Source organism: Zootermopsis nevadensis, unplaced genomic scaffold (assembly GCF_977971745.1).
Source record: "Zootermopsis nevadensis isolate Lab colony 2312 unplaced genomic scaffold, Znev_1.0 Znev_ptg000027l, whole genome shotgun sequence".
Classification (NCBI taxonomy): Eukaryota; Metazoa; Arthropoda; class Insecta; order Blattodea; family Termopsidae; genus Zootermopsis; species Zootermopsis nevadensis.
This window is the reverse complement of record NW_028259159.1, coordinates 914,901-931,459: the sequence shown is the minus strand read 5'-3', so window position 1 is coordinate 931,459 and position 16,559 is coordinate 914,901. Positions and strand designations below refer to the sequence as shown.

The 16,559-nt window shown below is 40.0% G+C and overlaps 2 protein-coding genes across 2 annotated transcripts in view; both read left to right on the top strand.

The window, feature by feature from the left end:
- Positions 1 to 536: 536 nt before the first annotated feature.
- Positions 537 to 2,402, top strand: LOC110828527 (uncharacterized). The gene is made up of 2 exons (XM_022061320.2): positions 537 to 1,040; positions 1,152 to 2,402. Exons 1-2 carry the CDS (start codon positions 654 to 656, stop codon positions 1,416 to 1,418), a joined length of 654 nt encoding a protein of 217 aa, XP_021917012.1. The 5' UTR covers positions 537 to 653; the 3' UTR covers positions 1,419 to 2,402.
- Positions 2,403 to 5,448: 3,046 nt separating this feature from the next.
- The window catches only part of Frl (formin-like protein), a 50,553-nt gene continuing 39,442 nt past the window's right edge, over positions 5,449 to 16,559 (top strand). The window contains exon 1 of the mRNA XM_022061283.2: positions 5,449 to 5,749. Coding sequence (XP_021916975.1) covers positions 5,579 to 5,749 — 171 coding nt within the window. The 5' untranslated portion in view covers positions 5,449 to 5,578. The remainder of the gene's footprint in view (positions 5,750 to 16,559) is intronic.

The window sequence follows — 16,559 nt, the reverse complement described above, 5'->3', positions numbered from 1 at the left end:
CAGGGCATGTAGAGCGCATGGATGGGACAAGAGGTGTGCACTGGGTATTGGCTGGGAAGCCTGAGGGGAAAAGACCGCTGGGGAGACCTAGACGTAGATGGGAGGATAATGTCAGGCGGGATCTATGGGAGATAGGAGTTGAAGGAGACTGGATTTTGTTGGCCCAGGACAGGGTCCGGTGTAGGGCTTTGGTTAATTCGGTGATGAACCTTCGGGTTCGGTAAGCCATCTGGTTAGTTAGTTAGTTGTGGTGGTAGCCGTGCACAGCTAGTCTTATGATTGTATGACGTACTTCCTGGTTCGGTCCTATCCAGTCTCTGTTGATCAATACGTGTATCTTTGACTGTCTGTTATCATACCTCTAAAACCCGTTTGCTTATCATGGTATTCTGAAACCAAGGAATCAAGAGCTTTATATAAAAAATATATAAATTTAGAGTATTCAGCATTACATCAGCATTTTACATCAAAGGATCATGGATCATCATAGCAGATATTCAATAAACTTTATTATTATGTTACGTACTTCCGGCTTGAAGTAACGGAAACCTTGTTGATAACACTTTCGGAAGCCATTGTTGGTGTGGTGGATAGTGTGTAAATTGTGCAATCACTAGTACATACGTTTTTTCAGTTTGTGTTTAGCAGACAGAATGAATAAGAAGTTTGATTCTAGTACTCCGTTAAGTTCAAAGTCAGGTTTGAACAATAGTAAAAGTTTGTATCATGATTTTGTTCGTCCTAGGAGTCAGTTTGGAGCCAGATTTGGAAGTTCTCCATTTATAGGCACGCCACAGCCAGACAACTTTGATTTTATTCCTCTTAGTTACAGTAGTCCTGTACATTATACAGGAGGAACTAGTGGCAATTGGAATGGACGTAATCTAAAAAGCTTCGATGGCAGTCCTGCCATTTCAAGTTTTAACTCGAGGTTTGGTCCGTACAATACGAACAGAAAATATTTAGACAGTAATTCAAGCTTCAGTCCATATAGTAATATGGACATATCTAGGAAATATTGTCCGAATAGAAAGAGAAAAGTAAGTATTTCGAAGAATATTATTGAATTATGAGCATGATGTACATACCAATGTCACCGTAATTATACTTCGGATTTCCAAAAATTCTAAGACGTGTTTTTCTTCTTCTAGGATAACAACTTATCAGGAAATGCAAGATATTGTGATAATATAAGTCTGTATTATCACCCTTCAATGCTGGAAGATCCATGGGCAGAGTTAGAACAGAAAATGCAAAACTGTACCGCTGGCCAAAATTCAAGTCTTGGCAGTAAAAATGGGTTTGAAGAAAATGTTTCAAATTTGAGAAGTGTGGATTCATTTATTTGTGATTCTGATGAGGGAGCAGACTCTCAGGAGACAGACAGTACTGTGTCCGTGAGTGATGGATCTTCATAGCAAAAGCTAGTAAAATGGCTCCTTTTTATTATATTTGTCAGTGTTCTTTTCCACATGTGCAGAAAATTGTTTATTTTGTAAACTTTTAACTAAACTTTGATGTCACCAATACCTCACATTGGCAAGTGATAAGTGTTGCCAAACTTGTAACTCATAGATTGCTACCAGCGTTTCAGAGGTCCTTGTTGCCTCCATCATCAGGGCAGTTCTACAACCCAGAAAACAGCCGTCTTCAGATTGATATCCTGTCGCTCTTGGCCAGAGCGTTGGGCCTTGACAAAGCAGCACCAAGGAGTTCTATTATGAGCCAGAACTTTCATCTCCCTCCAGGTCTTTCCATACTTTTTTGCCTCCTCTTCAGTGGTTTTCCTCCAGGTTGTTTTTGGCCTTCCCCTCTTCCTCCATCCTTGGGGATTCCAGGAGAGTGGGACCTCTCGAGCTTTCCAAATGGGGCACAGTTGGATAAAGGCTGCATTTGCTTTGCGGATTCTTGCCTTGACGTCTTCTCCCACTCACCACCATGGAAACCTCAAATCCTACTTATTACTCATAACTGAAAAAAGTGCAAATAACTAACTGACTAACTAGATGGCTTACTGAATTTACTGCTAGTCCCACCTGTCTACTAGCCTCTAGTAAAACTTGTCTGCTGCTGGCCCAAAAAATTTTTATTAATGACATCACAGGAGTAATTGTGGCATAGGTTTGTTTATGATTGGAGTTCTGTTTTTAGGCAACTACAATAATGTAATGTTTCATTGTAAAATATGTTTGGTTTCAGTAAATGTTTGTATATAATTTATGTATATCATATATTGTTTAACTTTTGAACCTCTTAAAATAGTATAATGTTAATAATTTTAGACTATCTTCCATCAGTTTATTCCAGTCATTACACAAACTTTGTATTTTTGACTTACCTTTAGGGTAAAAATATTTTATGCATGATTTTCCATGACCTTTAATAAAATGAAGTACATATAATTTTTTACTTTTGTATTTTTAAACATATACCCTCTTACATATATTGCCTTTGCATTTTTCATGGTTAAGTTGTTTTACTCAATAATGGCATACATTTTGGTGCAAGTAGCTATTCTTGTATACACTATTTCCCAGTAGCTGAAGGAAATTCCTTTAACCATTTAAAGCCTAGTAGTAATAGTATGTCCCACCTGCTTTACCAGTTTTCCCACATAGTGTAGAAATGAGTTTTGTATGAATCTACAAGTAAACAACTTTTATTTCCTTAGATTGCATCAACTTATTGATTTTTATGATTATTATGGGTAGTTTTTTCTCTGAGGTATGAACTGGATGTCTACATATTAAAATGAGTTTTAACATCAAAGAGTTCAATAGAAATCATCTTTATGTATTCTGTGTAATGAGCCGGGGTAGCTCAGTCAGTATAGTGGCTGGCTACTGACTGGATGACCAGGGTTCAATTCCTGATGGGGGCAAAGGATTTTTCCTCCAGCCTTTGCATCCAGGATGGCTGTGGGGCCTACCCAACCTCTATTCAATGGGTAACAGGGTCCTTTCCCAGGGGTAAAGCATAGCTAGGGCGTGATGCTAACCACTCACCCCCACCTAGTGCTGAGGTCAAGAATGAGTAGGAGCTATGCCTTTCCCCCCCCCCCCCCCCCCACCATGGACCTACGTGGCATATAGTGGGACAGCTTTGCTTTACTTTGTGTATTCTCTGAGCCTAGACATAATTTTGTTTAGGTTACAGTAAAGTGGTTAGTATAATACTAATGCTCCATATTCAGCATGTCCCAGATTTGAATATCGATCCAGAGGCCAGCTATCTTCCCAGAGGTGTGTGTGGGGGTAGCACCTTTTAGGTAATGTCCACTTCTGTGTGTTTCACAGTACATTATTTAAATTGTAACTATCTGATGATGGGCAACTAGTATAGTTGAAAAAATGTCATTGTTGTGGGTATGCATGTTTTGTTCCATAGCACACTAAAAAGGTTGAAGTGCTTGTAAATGAACAGTTGATAATTAAACATTTGTTCTAACCACAAGGTCAAATTATGAGATATATACATTTCCATAAGTTTATTATGGAATGTACGTATAATTCACTGTGACATGCAAAACCAGCCTGAAGAAATGGACACAATCTTTTATAGTTTAGTCACTTTCTAGACAGTGCAGCTGTGAAGTGTGTGGGTCAGCCCAGCATGACTGGAGTGCCCAACTCTGCAGCCTGAGTCTGCCTATGCACGAGCTCACATGCACACGCACAAACCTCAGGGAACAGTATAACAATTTAATAACTGCCAACATGGTGAAATTTACTAACATATTGCCACTAATTACAAAAGTGAATACTTAAAATTTGTCTTATTAGTCTTTTTACCACTCTTCTCTGCCACTCAGACAATGTTACAAAACTGAGAGGTTATTTTTATATTTTGGATGTCTCAATCCAGAGACAATTATCATGACTGAAGGTTTTTGTGGCTTCTCCTCACTCCCTCCAAGCAAATGCCAGTACATGCCTTAAGTTAGGCCTGGTAACTTCCATGTGAAAAACCTAAAGCTGTCCAACAGCATGCTGTATAGGTGTTTGTGGGGGAGAAGAGATATAGCTCCTGCTGCACTTTACCCCTGGCAAAGGATTCCAGTACCCATTGGAGAGGAGGCAGGTGGGCCCCAGAGGCTAGAGGAAAAATATTCTCCCCTTATCAGGGATTGAACCCGTCATTCAGTTCGTAGTCAGTCGCCATACTGACTAGGTGGCCCACATATTTCCAGTTTATTAATAATTCTGTAATTTGACTTTATATAGTCTGAGCTACTGAATTGTTGTACAGACCAGAAATAAATATATAAACCTGTCTTCCACCTGTTCCTCCACCCCCCCCCCCCCCCTAAAGTTCTCATGATTTATCTCAGGTGGTTCTTGATTTGTTGTCCTTATTGTCATATTTGAACAACAAAAGTATGCAGTTGTAATTGGATTGAAACCACTGTCAGATTTAGTATAAGACTCAGTCCTGTGTTCTACAGACATATGTCATACTTGTGGGTTTAAATTATGAATCAGTATAGAAATTAAAATGCATAGAAGTTTGTAGCAACATAAGAACCTAATAAGGTACATTTACAATGATAGTCCATGTATTGAAATACGTTCTTTTACAGTTACACTATTATGGCCTCCTTGCGTCACAATTTTGTGTTTGCAAAGCATGATGTGAATTGAAGTAAACAGAATAAAGTAATTTTAAAGTTTCTGTTTTCATGAGTGTTGCAACTGTCCTCATGACGAAACATGCCGAGCTTAGTTTAGGGATAATGTATTGAATATGTGTTTTCCAGGGTAATTTGTTGTCAGTTTGTAGGCCAAGAAATTTAGTTTCTATTTCCTCCATTATTTTATCATCATACCTATATTTAGATTTATACAAGTTCTGTTGTTAGTACAAATTTTCATTAAATTTGTTTTGTCAAAATTTTATGTGGGTTTATTGGCTTTAATCCATTTGTTCAATTTAGCAAAGACATCATTTATGCAATTTTGAAAACAGTCAAGTTCTGGATGTGAAATAATAATAATAATATCATCAGCGAAGAGTATAGGTTTAGAATGAGAGTAGTTGGTTGTGGGGCAGATTATTGATATATACGAAAAAAGAAGAGGACAAAGTGTTGAACCTCGAAGCACTCCATGTTTTACAATGCCCCAATTTGAGTAAGTGCTATCATTTAAATTTGATGATTTTATTTCTACTTGTTGCTTTCTGTCTTGAAGGTATGATTTAAACCACTTTACAGCTAAATTACGAAATTCCATAAAAATTTAGTTTTAATAGTAATAATTCATGATTTACACAATCGAATGCTCTAGCAGTTGCACATTTTGAAAATGATTTAGTCAATTTATGAAGTTTACAAAATTGTTACTAGATGGCAGTGCGATGAAAAATTCGCCACAACTCCCTCCATCTGATCGATTAGTAACGTCGCTTTGTATCGATATACGGAGGTGTGGAATACGCAAGCGTTAGTTATCGTTTGGAGTAGTGGGCCTTGTGGGAGTTGGAAAAAGATGGTGAGGTAGTGATGATGTTTGTGTGTGCTGTAGGACGAGGAACCTGTTGCTGGTTTGTGGGTTAGTGTGCAACAGTGAAATGTAATTTTATGTGCATTGTGTTGTTTGTGAAAACAATGGGCAGTTCACTTAGTACGAAAAGTGAATCTCCTCCACCGGAGGGTACTACCTTGAAGACGAACAATGTTCGCTCTAGCATCCGCACGAAACAGCCGATGCCCGATGCGATTGAACTGGAGAGAAGATTTGCCAAAGTTTTAGTAAGTGTCAATTAGGAACTACTTAAATTTAATAATTTCTCATACATTCACGTAGAAAAACTATTGACAGGAGCGCGTGGTTGTAGTCAAACACGTGAGGTTGTGCAAACGTGTCAGCTGGTTTAATTTTTAATCTTCTAAAGCAGCTAATAGTGTAGTGAATGTGGCTTGCTGCCTGATGGGGCTCAAGATCTGAAGGAAATTTATGAGTTAAGTCAGGTGTTTGAATTGAAAGTGCAAATTTCAGATTAGAATTACGTGCTATTATTGGTAGTGATCAGATTTAATGATAGGCAAACGTCCGACTACAGCTACATCAGTTGATTTTAGAATTTATCATTTCTTCTTTCACTTCTGACATTGGCCAACATGTGTAATATTGTTAAGACAATATGAAAAATATATACAGTATATCTCAGTGTTTGTACTGTTGTTAATTTTAATATAAAGTAAGTATACTTAGTTATGCTATAGAGCTGAGTCCTTCCTGAGAAGTCAACAGTCACTCTGAAGTTTCCAACATTTTGTGGAACCCGAAGGTCCATTACCGGGTTCACAAGTGCCTGTCATTGGCCCCTATTCTGAGCCAGATGAATCCAGTCCATGCCACCCCATCCTGTTTGTATTTGATCCATTTTTATTATCTTCTACCCATGCCTAGGTCTTCCTAGTGGTCTCTTTCCTTCTGGTTTGCCCACCAAAACCCTGCATGTATTTCTTTTCTCCTCCATACAGTCTACATGTCCTGTCCTCATCCTATGTGACTTTATCAGTGTAATTATATTTGGCGAGGGGTACAACTTATGAGGCACCTGATTATGCAACTTTCTCCAGCCTCCTGGTAATTTATCCCTCTTAGGTCCAAATTTCTCTTCAGCACCCTGTTCCCAAATGCCTTCCTTAGTGTCAGAGACCAAGTTTCATACCCATATAAAACTGTAGGCAAAATTATAACCTAATGTATTTACATATGTTATCATTATATTTTTGCTTCAATTTACACAGCTTTATTTTATGCCAGAAATCTCAGGAACCTAACCCCGGCACAAACCAAGTCCTACCTGTATTTAGAAATATATTGTTTTTCAAAGACTTTTACATGACACTTTGAACTTTCTTTTATGAAATCAAGTAGGCTATGTTTTTATCATCTTTTTTGGAAATTAGTACATTATAGCCGTACTGAGATTATTGTTAACTCAGTTGTATGGAGTAACACAGTCATTAACAGTTTTCAAGTGAACACCAGCTGCACCAAGTTTTATAATAACAGCTTCGCTTAATGTTGACATTATTATTCCATTTCTTCACCATTTTACAGGGTATTTACTTCTGTGTACTGAGACAAACCTTGCCCCTGAGGTACATAATGCAGCATCTATTTCTTAATTATTATTATCATGATTATCATCATCACCATCTTCTCCTCCTCCTCCTCCTCCTTCCCTCTGCAGCCCTCGGCAAAGATATGAATAGCGAATGTGGCCAATGGCAATGGACGGTTGTCATCCCCAGGCCTACATCCTGTCTTCAGATGTTGAGAAGGATGTGTAACTGCTTTTTTATGGATGTACAGTTAGTCTCTAAAGTGGGTTAAATTACTTAGACTATCCCTGAGATTTCATAGACGATTTCGTGATTTGTGGTCACATTAACCATTTGCTGAGCAAACTTACACTCTTTTATACTGCAGGTTTTTTAAGTTCCTGCAGTTCCCAAATTCACAAGGAACAGAGAATGAGTATAATTGTTATGAGGTTAGACATGACAACCCCCTGAGAGTGGGAAAATACTGTTTGTGTGTCAGTATTACATAACGTTTAGGAACTGCCACGGCATTGTGCAAAGGTAGGAAGACCTCTGTTAGTCTTCATTAGTGTGTTTTTTTCATTCATTCTTTCTGGTAAGCAAGGTTGATAGAGCTGAGAAGTTGGATTTCTTGTATAACGCTCTCCTCTGAGGGATAAACCCAGTCAGTGAAATGATAGGCCATGGGTTGGACGACCGAGGTTCGGTTCGTAGCAGGCGCAGAAATATTTATTTCTGCCACATCTATATTTGTGGCCCGCACATAAGGAGTACCATGGTTAACGTAGGCAGAGCGTGTGGCTCCAGCTAGTGCCAATACCGCATATTGCTTTTACTTCGATGTCCCCTGTACATCTTCATGTCGTGGTGCTTAGGCACAGGGGTACCTGTGTTCTGCGCATTCTTACACCGCGTTGCTTGGGAGAAGCAGGCCTATAAGCAATCTTGGGGTCCTCGGCCGTTTCTGTCCCGCAGCATCTGGGATACTCGTCTGCTACTTACAACGCTATGTTGCCAGATATATTAAGACTTCTTTTTTTCTTCGGTAATTTAACAGTATGCGGGCTTTTGTTGCTAATTCCGTTGGAATCATACAAGCTTGTTCGTCATCATGGAAGACGATCGCAGACCTGGATATAGCTGAAGGATCTCGAAGGAACGGGAGATTAATTTAATATGAGAGCTGTTGTTTACCTCGTAACTTACTAAGAACGAATCTGCGAAGTTTAATTTAAAGTACACTATATATTAGAAAGTATTGTAGTTTATAAATAGGCCTCGATGTGTCCGTACCGTCATTTGGGCTTAAGGATATTCCATGGTGAAAGGAGTAGTATGATTTTGTAAACATTAAAATTCTTCAGTGTAATGAACTGCAAGTTCTGATGTGACTCCTAAATCGGAACCAAGAAGATTATGAAGGGAAAAGAATTATCTGGTTATGTAAAGCTTGCATTGTCGGTCGATTTTCGTTTTACCCCATTGTCCATAAAAGTAAGGGGTTGATATTGCACATCATCTCGAGTTTTAATCGTGTTGAATGTATTCGAAATTAATGTGTAGTGCTGAAATACGAAAATCAACCGGGTCGTCGTTCTCCATTATGGTGACAGCCCCTGTCCTCCTGCTCTGCCATTACGCATTCATTAGTAGTACTATTAACTGCATCCGGAGCTGCTATTGCTTGTGGATGTGTTTTGGAAGGGCGGGGTTGTAATTTATTTAACGACACTCGTCCACACGTGTAGGAACAGTAATAGGCTTTCAGTCGTATAAATCTAGACACGTTCTGGTATTGTCCGTCCGATATGATTCCGAAACAATGGCAAAAAAATGTTTTTGTGGCACTGAATACCCAGTGGGTCTAATTTAGCGCATCTGCCCCGCATTCCATCTGAAGTTAGCTTCCGTAATCCTTGAAATACGAATAGCGAAATATCTCGTTTAATAATACTATTCTTTTCAACTTTTGAGTGTGCGTTATTTATCAGTTTCGTTGGAATATAGCATTTCGTACCAGGTTTTATAGTGTATTAGGTCTGCTGAATATATGTGGTATTTCGACAGTGAAATTTGCCAGTTGCTGTGGAAATATATAAACCATAGAGTCGCGTGACTTTTCAGTAATCCTTTGTAGCCCTAGTTGTGGTGCTTTACTTTTCGCTCAGACCACTATTTGGGTCGACTTCTAATGTAAATGTGGTGAGACAGAACATTCAACTTGACAACTGCCACTTATGTTTAAATAATGTTCTAGCAGATCTTCAGTGAAGTGCAGAATAGCAGCCTCTTTGTATAGCCTGTCTGATTAGATGTAAATGAGCTTCGTATTATGTTGCTGACTTTTATGTTGTGAAATATGAAGAGCTTCCACAAGAAATAGGCCTTCTCCCGTTTTCTCTATATTTCCTGACGTTTGTGGTGGTTAGGTTAGCATTTTGACGGGTCTCTCTTTCTCAGGAATTGCTTGCGTTATGTGGTGTTTGAGTTAAATGTTTCCGGGGGAACAAGACGAGTTGCAGTACTTATTTCATTTCATTGTTGGATGCTGTTAGTTTCCCCATATGACTTGCTGAGAAACGCACTAGAAATGTCGCGTTGTGCCAGACAAGATGCTCAGATGCCGTTATTTTCTCCAGAATTCTTGACATGATCGTAAACGTGCTGTTTAAAAATAAACATCATATCTCTCACGACATGTAAAACACACTGATGACGTTTCATTCATGACGAGGTAACTACTATTAATTGATTCTTTGGTAGTTAGTTTTATCTTCATACGTTATATAGCGTCGAATGAAACGGTAAGATAATTGTTAACGATAAGTAAATGTCGTGACCTGTTTCAGTATGCTGTTATTCGTCTGATGAAAGCTTAAAGAAGTCCCAGAAAAGATAATAACCCGCCCAGAATTCGAACCGTTTACCTCTCGAGTAAGTCTGGAGCGTTACAGTCGGTGATTGTTCTTATTTCTTGACTTCTGAACGACGTTATGGCAGAAGTTTACGAACGTTTCAGAGGTCCTTGTTACCTCCATCAGAGCGATGATGATGGTGGTGATGGAGGCAGTATGACCCCTGAAACGTTCGTAAACTTCTGCCAGACTACACGGCGCAACAACCCAGAAGACAGCCATCTTCAGACTCGCCGCCATGAAAACCTCAAATCCTACTAAAAGAAAGATGTGACAACGTTCATATGAATTCTCGTACAGTACGATAAGAAATGACAAACCAGATTTTGTGTGAGAGCTAGTGTATGGTACGAAGACAGACTTTTTGTGTTCAAAACTTTACCGTGTTGAAAAGGAATAGCGTTTTTGCTGTGAATGTTTAGAGAAGTTCCGCCCGAAGAGAAAACAGAACTGAGTCACAGAAGGAAAGGGGCAAAAAAGAGGTCTGTGTATGTCTCAGTTTCCGCTGTAGCTTCAGACACAATAAGTACCCTGCCTCTACGTTAGATGGTTCGTATCTTGCGACACTGCCTAATCTTTCGTTGATGCAGTGTTGGTTTTCGTACTGGTCAAAATGTTCTTTGCTGGTGCTTCAGACCACCGGAATTGACCGCTCTGGTATAAATAGCAGGCGCATAAATTAAAATAAGTTGCCAGAACTTGCATAAATGTTATTAAAAATAACTTGGTAACAATTAAAATGCATACAAAATTTTAGTCAGATAACCTGAAGGGAGGAGCACTTGGAAGACCGAATCATAATTGTATGATAATATTAAGAGGGATGTTAAAAACCTCGGGTGCATTCACCTGGCTCAGGATATGGACCAGAGGCGGGCTTTTGTGAATACGATAATGGACCTTCTAGATCGTTAAAGAGCGAAGAATTTCCTGACTATCAGAGCGACAGTTAACTACTGAACTGTTTTGTTCTATGGATTTCGTAGTGACCGTCATCACTAAACGGATGGTTAAGCAGCGTACTGTGAGTCGTTCCGAGGTCACGCATTCACCTTGGCACTACAAGGTGAAAGTTCAGAGCTGTGCTCCTGTCGCCTGCACGCTAAGGGAACCATATTTGGCTTCCGTTGAATAGTGGAGTATGTACCTGAGCCCCAGACATGTTATGGACATGGGTTAAAAGCCATTAAGTATCATCGCTGCGAGGGCTCGAACTTCCATCCCTCGTTCACTTTGAGACTAGTTCTCTTAACAGCCCGAGTTGTCACAAGTTCTCGGTTCTGATGATGTTGATATTTTAAGGAGTAACAACTCTGATAATTTAGGAGTGGAGTTTTGTTTGTGAGGTACCGGGTTATGATTTTGACCTGGCCGCTGTGTAACCAGAGTTTTTTCCCCTCGAATTTTTCTTCAGTTTTTCCAGTCAGGCGCCGGTAATACCTTGAAAAATTCCAGGGCCGCTATCGTTCCCTTCATTTCCGGTTCACTTCTCATGATTGTTTTCTCGTACGCGAAATAAACTCAGCAGTTGCTACATCGTCGTTAAATAATATTCGAACCAATCTGTTGATGTTCCAGGAGGCTAAATGGTAATCCACCTACATTTCTGCGTGCTTTGATTTGTTTTTTTAAAATATATTTCATACGTTTTCCCATCTGCTGTCTAGAAACGTAAAGATTAAAATATACAAAACTGTAATTTTGCCCGTGGTTATGTATGGGCATGAGGCATGGCCTCTGACACTAAGGGAGGGACGTAGACTGAGGGTATTTGAGAACAGGACGCTGAGGAGGATAATTGGACCTAAGAGGGATGAAATAATATGAGGCTGGATTAAGTTACATAATAAGGAGCTTCATAAGTTGTACTCTCCAAATTAATTAGGCAGATCAAGTCAAAGAGGATGAGATGGGCAGGTCATGTAGCCCGCGTGGGAGAGAGGAGGAATGTAAACCAGAAGGAGTTTACATTTTCGTTCATATGAAGAAAGAAACGTGATGTAGTCTGTAGAGGAAAGGCCAACTATAGCAGAGGATCTGACGTGTCCTGGACATTTAAACTTGGAAATTTATTTGCTGTTGAGGAAGGCGTGCAGAAACATGTGGCATTAAGCCAAACGGACGTGCATTGTGAACTTAGAAAATGTGGAATATTAACAACGTATCCTTAAAAGTAGCAAGAAGTAATCCATCTTGCGCCATACAAATTCCCAAAGCGTATAGAAACCAAATCAGAATGCGAACAGTATTTGAATTGAAGCCCGAATTGATGAAGCTTATTGCCTACCAAGCCAGGCGATTGCTGCCGGGAACGTCGATTTCAGCGATTCTTACTAATCAGCAAATGCGATGTATGTGACAGCTGTCGATGAATGGGAAGAGAGATCCGGATGAATGACCGGAAGGGAAATGTCGTCACCACGCCTCGCACTCTGTGATATATCCCTTCTGTGTCGTGCCTTTTGCTTCGTCGGTGGATTCATCCAGGAAGTCGAGTGCTTGCGCGTTGAAGTTCAACGGGAAAGCTCTCTGCTAGGAATGCTTGATCCCGCACGTCCCCACTCTGCTGTGTGCACTGAATTAAGGAAGAACTTGTGTGGAATTTTATTAATTAGGTACTGTACTCCAAATTGCAGACTTTACCGTTCATAAATTTTATTTCCAGTCTGTGGCAGGCAGACGCGCACCACAAAGACTGAGTGGGTGCAAGTCACGGTACAATTTACTCCAAGGATAGTCGTATAAAATTTGTCAGAGGACGTTTCGACATGAGTTGGCACACTTGTGTCTGCGCATTTACCGTGCATTTAGAAGCCCAAAAGCTTTGTCATTTCATCGATACAAGTGATAATCACTGCGATTTCACATTTTGAACTAATGGAAAATATGTTACAACTGGAAGGACAACGTTCCTGTTAGTGTAAGAAAATTTTGAAGTATGCAGTTGTTTCAGAGTCGGGTTTTTTTTACGATGGCTGTTTTCTGGGTTGTTGCGTCGTGTAGTCTGGTAGAAGATTGCCGACATTTCACAGGTGCTTGCTGCCACCATCATCAGGGGATTTTTGTGTTATGGGTCTCACGAGTATTGGAACGTAATCATAATCGACAGATAGCGACAATAGAACGTCGTAAGTTCCGCCCTGTTTTTAAGACATTAAAGTATTTGAAAGCTCCTCATGACAAGTTACTACGTAGATGAGTGGTCTGGTGATACGACTGCTTGATGTGTTTAACCCTCCAGTCGTGTGCATACGGGGTATTTCCTCTTATGCTAATATTATGATCCTATATCCAGACTCTGTACATTGATTCTATATTCGGCCTTCTACACAGGAAGTCGGAGGAGGTGAACAAGTGGCCTTACTTCTTGGCTGCTATTTTTAGAATAAGTTACTACCGCCTTTTTTTCCATGTCGATTTTTTCGTGATTAACATTGCGATACCACATAAATAGCTGATATTTTCTGTATGTATAGTACCATGCAGTTATGTTATTTAGTGCTACAGCTGTTTCAATTTGTATTCGGAAATGCGTATATTGACTGTAACCTTTCATTGTGTTCCAGTTTTGCCATTAACTTACAAACTCGTTAAGTGTGTCCATGTTTTGCTTCAGTGGAGTGGCTTGAGCACGTGGGTCGCTGTAATTCGCTGTTAAGTAAGATCTGTCCCAGGTAATTTAACACGAGAGGGGTCTGAATGGGGCGGTTAATCGCCGTGCCCAACTCGATCATCTCCCGTCGAGAACTCGGCACACTTCATGATGCGATACGATATTTTGGTTTTGTGTGACGAACATATGGCGTTTGTAGGGAGAACGCTTTCAGAGTGGAACCCCATCTACACTTATGGTAATAGGGGTGTCCATTGTATTCGTTGAAGGGAGGTGTTTACGACGTTTTGTAGCAGCCGATTTACACATGAGCTTTATATTTGACATAGCTTATATTGTAGAACCTCAATACGAAATTTAATCGAAATTGTAGTAGAAATTCAGAGACGAAACGTACGGACGGGCATAAAACACGACATCTGCCATATTTGTTCATTTATGGAGTTTTCACAAAAAACTGATAAAGCATGCGAATTTAATCCTTTACAAATTTTTGTTTGGGTTCTAGGTTTCTTTATTTACTTTTATTATGTAAGATTCTTTAAATTTCTTGTTACATCACATAACCGGTTTCCGAGGAAGATAAAACTTGGTTCGTGGCCTTCTAAGTTAAAAACGCAAGGGACCGATGGCGTGTCTTGTCGCAGTATGCAGGATGTACGGGTTCTAAATTGCAAGGCCAACCACAGGCTTCTAATTGCGTGAAGATAAGCTCTTCTTATGGTGTAGTAGTGCATTTCTGTAGCCTTTAGAGGTCGAAAACAGTATTAAGTGGCCAAAATTCACCCATGGATTGAAAAATAAACGTGCCTTAGTGGCCACCTGGTTTAAGACGGCTAGAGTATGGACTTTATAGACATGAACTTCGGAATCGCAGATTCGGTTTCTGCTCGGTCCTTTCTCAGGATAACACCTAGGCCAGGCATGTACATCCCTGCAGGCTGAGGCACAGCTGAGCGATGTACAGTACCCAGGAGTTTGAGGGGATAGGCCAGTCAGTACAGTCAGCCTCAGCAGTAAAGTTGAACGAGGACTTACACATTTCATATTGTGATAGTATCTGGTAAAGCCATTCAGGTTGTAGAGTAACGGCGCCATTTGATGAATCCTCTCAGACTCAAGTCCGTGCTTTATGGATTTTAGTCTCCTCAACACAATTAAGTTCATTATAATTGTTTTCATGTAAATAATTGTACTTATTTATTTCAATTTTTTACGGTTTCTCTAACGGCACCTGCCGTAACTAGAAAATGAAGTAAGTGGTTGTGTCCTAATTTGAGGTACTGTTTTGTAATTTGCCTAGTGGGACTGAAGAAAACCAAGGAAATTCTGAATCTGGATAGCCTGTCTCCGGTGTGATATTTAAACCTTGGCCCTCCCGAGTACGAAAAAGGAGGTCCCGTTATGTTTTTATCAATAAAATTGCACTTTGTGCTGCTGTATAAAGTAACTGCAGTTTATAATTCTTAGGTTTTCATTAATTCTCTGCCTTTGCTCCTGTTGGCTGTTCATCGTTTGTGTACTCACGGGTTGCCTGAAGAAAGTAAATTATCTCACTCTCGCTGCAGATACGCTCTGGTCATGAATTCATGAGCTTTGTGGCGTTGTGTCACATGGTAAATTGAAGGCAGTGGATGCTGTATCTCATCTTCTACGGTTGCTGCCGCGACAAACGAGCCTCTTGAAACTGACGTTCCTAAACTGTTTCGTCTTCCCAGACCGCGATCTCATTACAAGCGTCAACTGGAGCGAGAATGTAACGACTTTTTGGTCTGTTGCTAGGTTTTTACTCGAACTGTATTAATTACGTGAAACGAGTGCATTGCGTTTGATCTTTGCAGCATGCGGACAAGCCATCCGTGTATCTGTCACCACTGTCTGATAGTTGTGTTGATAGTGGATGCTGTAGAATTGGACGCGCTGGGGAGTGAAGAGACCACTCAAGACAAAATCTTAAGTGTGCGATCCCGTAACGTCAGACGTTTCTTCGATACAAGAAAATTCTCTTTACCCTTTTCCGCTCGACATCCACCCTTCCTTCATTATGAAGCTTTCATCTCACAATGGGGTTGTTGCCGTAGCAACCAGCGACACGGTAGAATCTATACAACCCTGCATTTCCAAAATGGCCATCATGCTGGAAGTTTGTGACAACTTTCGCGTTGAAAGGCCACCAAAGTTTTTTACGACTTCTGTCGACCGTTCCACTGATACTCGGTTATCCTGAAGTTACGGTAGAAAGGGAAGGATATGATGTTATGTTTCACTGCCAGTCTTGTTCGTAAATTCGGATTTTTATTATTCCACAGGTTGCCACGAACCCGTGTGACTTTTTACAATGGAAATTAGGGAGAAATAGACAAAAACTGTGTTAGTCATTGTGAAAACACTTTCACACCATTCGCCTGGCATAATTGACTACGGGTGGGACTTCTAGTCCCGAGGATGCAAATTGGACAAGCTAGGCCTCAGCCCCAAAGCTTAATCAAATTGACTGAGTATTAATCTTGGCTACTTTAACTCAAGACTGTATCAATGAGGAGTGATGTCTTAACAGATCTTTCAAAGTGGATGCCAGTGGTTAACTTCAAACTCCGGCCAATTTACCCCCAGGAAAATATTCCATATTATGCTGGATTGGAGTCAGTCTGAATTTTATGGCGAAGAGAACAGTCCCGGCCAAGACTATACAGTATTTTATAAAAAAATTATCTGTCACCTTGTTCTTGCCAGGGCGTGGTACAAAATGTGAATTCTGTGTTGAGCATGCATTTTATTTACGATGCTTGTGATAATTTTAAAACCAGAATTATATAAAACTGAAAGTTGAATCATGAGTCCAGCTTGGCATCGCTTGTAGTTTGTGTGAAGAACTAGTTTGAATTCGAAAAGAAGAGTCAGAATAAAGTGTATGAGAACGCGTTGCCTTTAATGGCCTGTGCCGTATCTAGCGGAATGAATTAATGTCCTGCCA

Bases quoted from the DNA above. Each gene is read 5' to 3' on its own strand.
- LOC110828527 (XM_022061320.2), top strand. From the start codon at position 654: ATGAATAAGAAGTTTGATTCTAGTACTCCGTTAAGTTCAAAGTCAGGT. The intron at 1,041-1,151 runs GTAAGTATTTCG...TTCTTCTTCTAG, and splicing joins GTCCGAATAGAAAGAGAAAA to GATAACAACTTATCAGGAAA.